The sequence below is a fragment of the Antechinus flavipes genome, chromosome 4 (genome assembly GCF_016432865.1).
Source record: "Antechinus flavipes isolate AdamAnt ecotype Samford, QLD, Australia chromosome 4, AdamAnt_v2, whole genome shotgun sequence".
NCBI classification, from domain to species: domain Eukaryota; kingdom Metazoa; phylum Chordata; class Mammalia; order Dasyuromorphia; family Dasyuridae; genus Antechinus; species Antechinus flavipes.
In genome coordinates, this window is record NC_067401.1 from 261,255,412 (window position 1) to 261,267,457 (window position 12,046).

General features: G+C 36.2%; 1 protein-coding gene across 1 annotated transcript in view; it reads right to left on the minus strand.

Moving 5' to 3' along the window:
• Positions 1–12,046, minus strand: part of MDN1 (midasin AAA ATPase 1) — a 178,833-nt gene that overhangs the window by 12,139 nt on the left and 154,648 nt on the right. Inside the window, 10 exon segments of the mRNA XM_051997401.1 lie at positions 1,724–1,893; positions 3,296–3,463; positions 4,452–4,653; positions 6,192–6,293; positions 6,824–6,985; positions 7,488–7,819; positions 8,759–8,900; positions 9,330–9,482; positions 10,119–10,300; positions 11,148–11,289. Coding sequence (XP_051853361.1) covers positions 1,724–1,893; positions 3,296–3,463; positions 4,452–4,653; positions 6,192–6,293; positions 6,824–6,985; positions 7,488–7,819; positions 8,759–8,900; positions 9,330–9,482; positions 10,119–10,300; positions 11,148–11,289 — 1,755 coding nt within the window.

Sequence of the window (12,046 nt, forward strand, 5' to 3'; positions counted from 1 at the left end):
TCTGATACCCTACACCAAATCCTAACTCTGCTTTCTCCTAACCACCTATCTTCTTAGATAGTTGAAATCAGGAGGCCACTGAGTTCTCTGTGAATTTTTCTTTACTAAGCCATCCCCACTGTATAGCAGCCCTTTTATCCTTCCCCACTGGATTCCCTAGCACAGGTGGATGTGAGGGTTGCAAAATTATGATCATTGGTAAATGTTTGATTTGTATGTCTATTTTTATATACCTAAATACCTGGGACTGTATAAAAATTTCTAATAAAAAAGAGGTCTCAAATGGAAAAAGTTTAAGAAACCCCATCCTATAGTTTCTCTTTTTTCCTCCTCAACAGAGGTCTTCGCTTCCTAATACACTCAGAAAAGATTATTTGCTATGGATTTCCATTCTCCCTAATACACTGTATCTCTTGCTGCAGTCTCTGAGGGAAAAACAGCCCTCTCTATGTGAAAGCCAGCCTCTCTCATTGTGCCTCTGAAACCTCTACCTTCAAAAATCCATTCCCTCTCATCTTCTATCTCTTCCCATCTCTCTCCCGGATTTTTCTCTACTGCTCTCAATCCTGCTGCTCAAATGAAAGCGCTCTAATTTTTACAAATCTTTTAACTTTATTGTTCAAGGATCTTTTCTCAATCCTTACTCTCAATGAATATTCTGCAACTTTTAACACTACCACAATCTGTAACATCTATAGGTAACAATAGGTAACATCTCCTCAACATTCTCTTCTCTTTCTTTCCCGGCTTCTCTAACACTGCTCTACCAGGCTTCTCAAGTGATATAGCTGCTCTTTCTCAGTCTTCTTTGCTGGACTATCATGTATTACACAACTATTAAGAATAGATAATTTTACAAAAATCTTTCCCAAAGATTTTTATCTTTAATCTCTCTTGATGATCTTGAGGCATCTATTACTTCCATGCATATCATTCTGAATTTATCCATTCTGAATCCCTCTCATTTCCAACTGCCTGGTGAGCAGACTTAGATATTTCAATGGCTTTTAAAACTCACCCTGTCCAGAAAAGGATTTATATTTGTCTTATCTTCTCTTCCACCCCTCACCCTGCCATCTACTCAGGCCGCTTCTGCTCCTAACAATCCTCCATGCTTCTCCACCCTAGTGTGCCACTCCTTTCCTTAAGTCAAAATTTTGTCACCTCTTGCCTCTACTCTTTATCTGGTATCCCTAATTACAGTCTCTCGCTTCTTTTTACCTTTTCATACAGCTTTCAAGTCGCTGTTTGTAAAATAGGGGTCTAACCAAGCTATTTCCCTTCTTAAAAATCTTAAACGTCTTTCAATTGGCTAGAGATAAATCACAAATCCCCACCTTACTTCATAAAGCATCTCTTCTTGCACTGGATATTGTAGCCTCCACCTCCACACCTTTGCAAAGTCTGTCCCCTTTTGCCTGGAATGCAGTCCCTCCTCACCTTGGACCCCTTAAAATCCCTGAAATCAGAGGCTACTTCCCAAAAGAAGAATTTCCCCTTTTCCACAATGCTTTCTTCCTCCCTAACTTAGTTTTATCTACTTATCTTTGTATATAATAGATAATAAGCTCCTTGAGGATATATTTTCTTTGTGTTCCCAGTGTCTTACACATAGTAGGCACTTGGTGTTCATTGGATTGAATTTGGAAATCATTTTTAAAAGCATTTTGGCAATTTTTGAAATTGGAAATTTATCAAATCAACTTAACCAAACTTCTGATACCTGGAAAGTCAAGTTCGTGAGGTACTGAGATGCTGTATGGATGGTTGACTCTCTGCTTCTCTCTTGCTTTTCATTTTCCATCTTAGTAGGTAATGATTTGTCTGGTCTCACATCTTGGTCTTCTTCTGACTTACTTGGCTGGATTTCCATATCAGTCTCATCATCACCTACTGTTAGATGAAAATTTATTAATATCCTATGCTATTATCTAAACCTGGTTTATTCCCTTGGCACCATGGTTAATTCTTCTTTTATTTCTCCTTAAAACATCATTTACTGACTCCAATCTTCCATCACTCTTCATTAGAAGGCCTTACCTCCTATTGATACAACTTCACTCAAATATCCCCAACTTCTCTTCCACATACCATTCCTTTTTTTTTTTTTTAAATAACTTTTTATTGACAGAACCCATGCCAGGGTAATTTTTTACAACATTATCCCTTGCACTCACTTCTGTTCCGATTTTTCCCCTCCCTCTCTCCACTCCCTCCTCCAGATGGCAAGCAGTCCTTTACATGTTAAATAGTATATTCTAGATACAATATAAGTGTGCAGAACTGAACAGTTCTCTTGTTGCACAGGGAGAATTGGATTCAGAAGGTATAAATAACCAGGGAAGAAAAACAAAAATGCAAGCAGTTTATATTCATTTCCCAGTGTTCTTTCTTTGGGTGTAGCTGCTTCTGTCCATCCTTGATCAATTGGAACTGAATTAGCTCTCTTTATCAAAGAGATCCACTTCCACCAGAATACATCCTCATACATTATCGTTGTTGAGGTATATAATGATCTCCTGGTTCTGCTCATTTCACTTAGCATTAGTTCATGTAAGTCTTGCCAGTCCTCTCTGTATTCATCCTGCTGGTCAGATAATATCATTCCTAATCTCTTCTATGCTTAAGAGAGGGCTTTCCCCTTGTCTTTATGACAAATACTTCCTTCAGTATTCTAAGCTGCAATGCTTCTCCTCTGTCCAAGATGTCACTTTTACTATTGTAATGTAGTTAAGTAGTGATGAAATTCTCTATTCAAAAAGCAAGAGTTAGAGCTAAGTCTTCCTCTGCTGGGCTGGCTGCAGACTAGCTCTGCATTCTGCATATAACTCTGGCCCTTTAGTGAGGAGCACTTAGTTATCAACTTGTTTTAGGTTCCCTATGGAAGGATATTTGAGTTCAAATGAATCAAATTTTTGCAGGTTATCTTCTTTCAGTTACATAAATCCATGACTCTGGCAAGGGCCCAAGATAAACATGTCCAAGGCTTTCTATTCAGAAAACATAGCTTTTAACTCAGCACTTCAGGAAGTTTTCCCCTTCAAAATTAGAAATCAGGTTTTTATTAAAAAGATGGCTTTTTTTACCCCCTCCTCCCACAACCCCCTCCAAATTAGAAACCTAACACTTGACATAGAACCCAGAACCCAAACCTGAAACAGTTATACACTGAAGAATTACACAGGCTATCTACTCTTGTGATCACTGAGATACAAGTTTAAACTAGTTATGGGAAAAGACATGAGATATATAGCAGAAGACATTTTAGAAGGAGCAGAAGAGGAATTAGGCTTACCTTGGGTTGTTAAGGCACCAGATTTGACTTCATCTGGCTTCAATTCCTGTGTATCTATTGTTTTGAGATCTTCTTGTTCTTCTATTTCCATAGGAGCATCTTCTGAGTTTTCTTCCTGCTCACTGCTGGGGGGATGAGCAGATTGTTGCTGCTCCTGGCTGGCCACATCTATAGTCAAGGCATAAAAATCCATCTAGATCACAGAAAGTAAAGATTCACTCCAATACTTTCCTAATTTCTAATTTCAGAGATTTATTCGTGTTACTGTCTGACTTATGCAAAATACTTCATAACGCATGCCTCAGAGTCCTCTGTGTTGCACAGAGATAAAACTACCTCTCACTATTTTCTATAGATATGTGAATATGTGAAATAATTTATCAGCACTATGGAAAAATGTACACTAAATAAATACAACTGAATTCATAGGAGAGAAGTGTGATTCAGCACCAAGAATGCTGAATTTGGGATCTGAATACCTAAGTTTGAATCTAGACTCTTGGATATTGACTAGCTGTCCAACTTTGGCCAACTTACTTAACTGCTCTGAGGCTCAATTCCCTTATCTGTAAGATGAGAAGAATACTTTCGCTACTTTCCCTAATAAGGTTATTGTGAGGAAAATGTCTTGTTAGCCTTTCAGATGCTACAGAAAAATAAGCTGTTTTTATCCTCCTCAGGTAGCTATCATTAATTTTATCCCATGTACATGGATGGCTACAAAGAGATGTCAGAAAGTGATCTTTAGGAGAAGGGAATGCATATTTGAATCTGATGCTAGATCTAATTCATTACTCCATTTTGCCTCTCCTTTTCACTGAGTGAGGAAAACATCTATTTCAAATTCATAGCTCTTCATACTGGAGGTGCCATTTTTAAATGAGTTTTAAGCAACACACTACTTAGATTCATTAACTGTAGAAATAGTGTGTTAGGTGGGGTTATTTTAGAATGACAAAAACATTTTAAAAAGCACATTGAGAATAGAAATCTTTCAGCTTTTACTGCAATATACACTTCACATTGGAATTTCCTCTAAGAGCATTTCTTCTGCAGAACCCTAAGTCCACAAGGAAATTGCACAGATTCAGATCACAAAGAGATGTGTAACATCAACCAGAACAATGACTGTTCTGTGGTAACCAGTGATACTCACCATAGGTCTGTGCATCATAGGATTCACTGCCTTGCTTAACATATTCAAATGCATCAGCTTCTTCCACTTTTGCTTGTGGCTGGGCTGATTCTTGCTCTGCTGGGCTGGTGGATTCCACTGTTCTTAGACGCTTATGCACGTGCTCATTGTGGTCTCCCATGGAACGCTCATTGTCAGCCTGGCCAGGCTTTCGTTTATAACTCTGTGGATAAATAGGGATATGAACAAGGAGTTTCCCATGAAGGAATCTACAGTCATATGAAAAAAATGCTCTAAATCCTTAATAAGAAAATATTGATTCAAACGACCTTGAGATCATTTTATATCTACTTCATTAGCTAAAATAATAGAGAAAAGTGACAAATGTTGGAGAGAATGTGAAAAAACTGGGACACTGATTCATTGTTGTTGGAATTGTGAACTGATCTAACCATTTTGGAGAGTAATCTGGAATTATGCCCAAAGAACTATTAGACTACCTATATCCTATAATAGCAATACCACTATTTGGCCTATTTCCAAAGATCATTAGGGAAAAAGGAAAAGAATATATGTTCTGAAATGTTTATAACAGCTCTCTATAGTGGCAAAGAGCTGAAAATTGGGGGGATACCCATCAACTGGGGAATGGCTAAATAAGTAGTAGTTTATGATTATGATGAAATATAGTATGAGAAATAATGAGCTCAATGATTTTAGAAAAACATGAAAGATTTACATGAATTAAGAAAAAGTGAAATGAGCAAAATCAAGAGAACACTGTATACAGTAACAGCAATATTATTTTAAGAATGACTTTGAGTGAATAAATTATTTTGACTTTTATAGACACCCAAATTAACTATAAAGGAATATTAAGAAAGACCCTATCTGCATCCAGAGAGAGAGAACTGATAAAAATATGTATAGAATAATTTTACATACACAATATGCAAATAATTATTTTTAACTAATAGTAGCCATCTCTAGAGTGGGAGAGAGGAAGGGGTTGGATGGGGAAAAACAGGGAAAAAGAAATTTACATGATCATTTTGTTGTATATGTGAAAGAAACAGCAAGATTTGCAGTTTCATATACAATCATCTTTTCTATTACATTATGAACATGCTTTATTTTCTTCCATAAATAAAAAATAAAATAGATACTGGGGGGAAAAAACTTTGTAGATGTATTAAAACATGGGTGACTGGTTTTGATAAGCACCCTGGAAACAAGGTTAGTTCTTCTAATTGTCAATCAGGCAACCTAACAAATGGAAATTTTATGGAATGTCTCATTCATTCAATAACCATTTAGATACCTACATAACACAGGTCTAGGGATTGACTATTATCAGAGGATAAACCTGGCTGAATTCAGAAACACCCAATACCAAACTAGCTACTATCAGAGACCATAAATGAAAATTATCATCATGCTGTGATTTGTGACAGTGAAAGTACTTATGCCAACAAAATCAGAGGTCTATAATTATAGCACTATGTGCCAAAGTGTAAAACTCTGACAGATACTTATATGGAACAAACAAAGAAAATGTAGCATGGTTCCTGCCTGAACCTCAAAGGGAGGAAGTTCCACCAAGGTAGCCCCATCAGGGAAAGTAATTTCAATGTAGTACTTCTGGGACGCAAGATTAGAAAGAGGACAGAGGACGAGAGACAAACAGGTATTGGTGATCTTGTTTATAAATGCTCTTTTCTGTAACCTACACACCAGTTGAGAAGAAAAACAGAAAAAGACCTGTGTTTTTTTCTTGCTTTGCTTTTGAGAAGCCAATCGGGACATCAACTTGGACTCATGGCCCTCTGCTTGCCTTGCATCCGCAGTACCACTTCCATGTTCCTGAAAATCCAAGGCCAAATAGGAATAAAGCAAGAAAAACTCATCAATAATTTATTCTAGTAGACAAGAACTAATTTAACATTCATTGACCTTACATTCTCACTACACAGATCAATGTTTTAAGAACATTCCCTTCCTGACTTAGGATATACAAATAAAAGTTAGAAGTATTTGTAGGATTAATGGCTAACCAAAAACAAGCTAACACTGTTACAAATATATCACTGTAGAATTAATCCCTTCTAGGGAGTTATTTTTAAAAAATAACTAAGCTTGTTTCTTTGAACCCATCATACCAGTAATGCTTGCTACTTATAAATCTCTTAAATATATGCTCTTCTATAGATTTTTCTGTATACATGAAGCATTATTAAAGGTGAACTGTGGAGTGTTCAGAAAAGCAAATAAAATAAAATAATATATCCCTATAATTACCAAGACTTCTTTCAATATGGGGGGGGCGGAGGGGGAAGGAGATTTAACCATCATATAAGAGTAAACTTGAACTGTTAACTAAAATCCCTAATTACCTCTTTAGCTTGGTCCTTCTCAGATGCAGCTCCAGCTAGCTCAACAGCGATCTCACTCTGGAGGTTCTCCTCCCCTATCTGTCCACAGGATTCATGTTCCTTCCTCTCCATGGCTTCAGTTACCTCCTCATCCACTTCTGGAAGTTCCTTTTCTTCCTCTTCCTAGGATCAAAGTGAATATAATAATTAGCATCATAAGAGGAGGTAATATAAAGGAAACCACCAAAACTAGGAGGTAGGCTGTAGCCTACTTACTATGAGAGTGCTTTTCTCAAGTTCTTGGCCAAAGGGCACTTAAGGAGACTGAAAGTCACATCAGGAGATGATTTAGTCTAATCCCACCATTTTCCACAGCATTTGTAGTTCTACCCCATTACTTTACAAATGAAGAGTCCTAAAGATATCAAATGATTTGCTCAACTTCATACTGAACTGGGTTAGGATTTAAACCCAGATCCTTTGCCTCTCAATTCAGTTCTTTTTACTGCTCCATGCTGTGTGATGAGCAGAAACTAAACAATTAAATACATCACAAGTGTATGAGTGAGGACGTTTTTCTCACCCCACTTCCCCACATAACAAAAAGATTTTTTTCCTTTCTCCTTCCTTCTTTCTTATCTGTTTTTTCCTTCTTTGTTTGAAGGATAACCATCATCACACCCACCTGAGGCTGGAGGCCTTGGTGAGTGGGGACTTCACCCTCCTCACTGGCTTCCTCGCTGGCCTCCTTGTTCTCATCCTCTGGGTACTGTGGCTCTTCCTCGGCTGCATTCTCCTCTGAGTTTTCAACATGATCTTTCTCTTGGTCAACTGTTCCTGCCTCTGCCTCTTTTTCCTCCTCCATTTTGCTATCTTCAGATGCTCCTTCTTCAGGCACACCTTGATCTTTAGCCTCCTCACTTTCATCAGGAATAGCATCTTCATCTTTTTCCTCAGCTCCAAGGCTAGCTTCTTCTGGGTCCACTGTCTTCTCATCTATTTCAAGAGGATTCATTTCTGGAGAGAAAAGAGTGAGTTTCAGAAATCCACAATGAAAAGATTGTTCTGGAATACAGAATAAATGAAACTAGCTTCTTGGGAATGTAAGGACATCGTTTACAGAACTTATATGGAATTTTATATATCAAATAGTCTGACTAAAAATCTTCATGTTACTTTGTAGATGAGTAGGGAAATGCCTACTTATGCCTACTACTAAAAAAGCCTCAGAACAAAGCCAAGGACGTATGATAAAGTGGAAAAAGCATAGAAATTTAAAAGGCCTAGGTTCAAGTCCTTTGCTCTTTGCCCCATATGAACTTTCAGTTTTTTTCTTCTTTAAAATGAGGAATTTCAAGATGATCTATAAAGATCCTTTCCCACAATGACAGTATATAATTATGTACCTACATATAACTATTTATCTATAGCATAAATGGCTATTGTATAGAGAGAGCACAAATGTTGACTCACTCTAGAGTATAATACTATGGGTGCATATGCATGAATATGAACTGAGAAAGAAAAAGAAAAAAAAAGAACACAAGCATGTTAAAAGATAAGAAAAAACAATATGAAGGGGTTAAAAGAAACATCAAGAATGTAAAATAATACCAAAATTAAAGAAACATCAGCCAGTTAATAGACTTTACTTACATATAGACTACTCTATATTCTCTATTTATACTTTACTGCTATACAGACTACTTTACCCCTATGAATAAAATACTGTGTATTATAAGTGGAGAATAAAAAAACAAAAACAAGCAAACAGAGGTGATCAATTCAAACTGATCCCATCACATGACTTCTGGCCTGACCTCCATTTTAGTTTTTATATTTTATGAAGTTTTCATTTTTCAATTTAAGGATTTTTTTTTTTTGAGAAAGTCAAAATATATTTCTCAACCATTTTTAGCAAATCCCAACTGCTGAAGCAATTTCTTCTACTGGTACCTCCTTCTTCAGCTTTATCCTCCTCATCACTCTTTTCTCCACCATCAAGATTCAAATCATCAGGAAGGTCCAGAGGTTCTGGTTCAGGTTGATTTTCTTGGTTGCCATGATAAGGATCCACTTCATTTTCATCATATTCCCTCTAGTAAGCAGAAGAAAGTGAAAGAAAGAGAACAATGTAATAAGAAATATCTATGTATTTTAATGCATTTTTATACAAACTCCTAGAAAGAGGGGGCTGTTTCCTTTGTCTTGCCATGCATTTAGGCACTTAATAATCATTAACTGAACTGAACACAGATTTATACAAAATCAAATAGATAAGATATGGGAAAGCTATCTCATCCCTCCTCCACCAGCACCAGCTCCATTCCATATTATTCAGTGATGATGTCTGTTAAAAGCCAGGATTTGTTTATTGTGATGTCTACAAACTCATGATAGTGGATACAATTTGAACATAGAACAGTTTTCCTACCTCAAAAAGCCTTAAGAGTCAGGAAGAAACTTTCATTTCATGTCTGCAATTAATCACCACTTTATCTAGAATTTATTTTGAAATTCTTATTACCTCATCAATTTGCTCATGAATTTTCTCTTTGCCTTGTCCATCATCATCTGCCTCTTTTTCTCCCTCTTCTTCCAGTTTGCTTGACTGCTTTTGATCTTTGTTCTGATTGCCTGAATCCACACTGTCATCCTTTGCAACAAGTTCAGGGTCCTCCTTAACAGATAAAAGTGGGGAAAGTACGTAATGGGGATAAGTGTGTAGGGGAGACACAAAACCCTTACATCCAAATCCTATAAATTTGTTCATATTTAGTGATCACAGGGAATCATACCTGGAGAAATAAGAATCAAGGTAGATCCAAACTGCAATACAGAGGGGTATTTGTATGAAAAATATGCAAAGAGCCATGTTCAGGCAATAAATCTGAAACTATTACTTTATATCATTCCAAGGACCAAATGACTCTGACCTCTTCTACCTCCATCATTTTATGCTTCTGGAATAACTAAAACAATTGAAGGAATTCTGTGGCTATTTAAAAATCCATCTTTAAACTATTTTTGCCAAAAGAAGCTTTGTTATTGTCCTTTTCTTCTAATCTTAATTCACCATTTACAACTTTAGCCCCAGAGCAATCTCACTAACAAACAATGAATGTAATAAAACCAACAAATCTTGGAGGCAGACAGCAAAAAAGGTAAAGAAGAGGAAGGAAAATAGAAGGGGAGGGAGGTAAGATTTATAGGGAAAAATAGAAATATCAAAACATTATCTCTCATATGACCAATATAAGTGATTAAGCTATGACTCTGAGACTTTACTATTTTTTCAGCCTTTAAACAAAATTACCTCATCCATTCCTGGTCCAGTTTCTTCTACCTTACTGTCATCTTCATCTTCATCATCAATATCATCATCATCATCATCACCCCAGAGTCTTTCATCTAGTTTTTCAGCTTCCTCTCCATTGAGATCTCCCATCTGTTTATCTAGTTCTTCATTTTCATTATCAGATTTCTCATCATCTTCTTCTAAAAGGGGAGAGGCGTTCAGTTTAATAAGACATACCCCAAGACAGAGAGACATGTAGACAAGCAGATAAAATAGATCCTAGTTCACATAAAAGCTAAAACCTCTTCATGGGAAATGAACAAAGGTTTATATATGGTGTCAAACAACAGCCTCCATTTACACAAAACCTTAAATTAGTCCACTGGTATGGTAAAAAGCTCAGTGAAATGCATCACAAGAATTAGGTTCCAGATCTAACTCTGCCTGCTATTAGTTGGATAACGTTGTGCAAGGTCTTAGATTATTCTGGTCCTCAATTTCCTTATTTGTAAGATAAAGCATTTTAGATGACAACCTAATTCTCCTTTTAGCTATAATCTAAATAGCAATAGTCATTTCTGCAAGATCTAGATCCCTTTCCACCCCCCTGTCCCAAGCTACCATTTTCTTTCTTGCCCAATACTTAGTCTCTCTATAATTTGTACCACTGTGCTTTGCCATGGGTAATCTCCATGTTGACTTGTGCATGGCTTTAGGCAAGCAAAACTACAACAGAGGCCATTTTAAACTAAATAAGTCATCTTGTAAGCAAATGTATGAGGTCACTGGGGAAAAGTGGCATCTCTGAAATAACTAGAAATTTCTGTCTTTGTCAAAAGGAAGATACACATATTTATATTAAATATTCTTGAACCAACTACAATTCAAACAATTGTTTGAATAACACATTGTTCATAAAACACTATTATGAACCAACCTGTTCTAACAAGTTAATGAAAACATCAAGTTTCTTGGACTTTATTTTATCTTTTCCCCTAAAATAAGAATAAAGGGACACAGGGTCCATATTAGTCAAAAATGACAAACCTTGCTTTTCCAATTCCCCATCATGCATTTTCCCATCAAAGTCCTCTGACATTTCAATGGCATTATCTTCTCCTTTAATATCAGGCTTTGAGTTCGGGTCCTCTTTTTCTTTTTCTTGACCCTTTTGATAACTATCTTCTACCTATATCAAATAACATTGTCAAAGACATTAATGAATAATTTAACATTATTTAATTTTGCTTCATCATTACTTGGAATTTAAATCTAAATTCAATCATATAAAATGGGAAAAAAACTGTACCAACAATTATAAGTAAGAATAAAGCAACAGTTTGCAAATTACCTCCTGAAGGACAAGTCAGGCTGCTACTTTTTTAGGGGAGGAGAAGGGGGAAGATGGTTTAAGATGGGGAATGATGAGTTAATGATTTTTATATGTTTCAATACAGTAAAACTTTATTTAAAAATGAAAAATTAATTCCTAACTCATCTTGACCTATAAACCACATTTGCTAAATACTGAATAAAAATATTTTTTCTTTTCTTTTTGGGGGCAGAGCAGAAATGGTGGGAACAGACTTGTGATTTCAGCACAAATCCTTTGTATGGAAATTCCATCATTACATATCAGCAACTGTAACTTACAATCTTAGAAGCTGGGGTATTCAGAGGCTAAAAGTAGCTTGTCCCTAATCAAATAGCTAATTAAGTAATAAGATTCAAACCCAAGTTTTCCTAATTTCAAGCCTGGCACATAATCCATTTTACCACACTGTCTCTTACAATTTAGTTGCAGATTATACAAAAAGTAATTTCAGGATCTTTGCATACCTCTATGTCACTCTTGGTTAACACACATATGAAGTTTATGTACTACTAAATAGCTACCAATTCAGATATGTACTGGAGATAAAGAGTTTAGTTCAAAGCATAAGAAA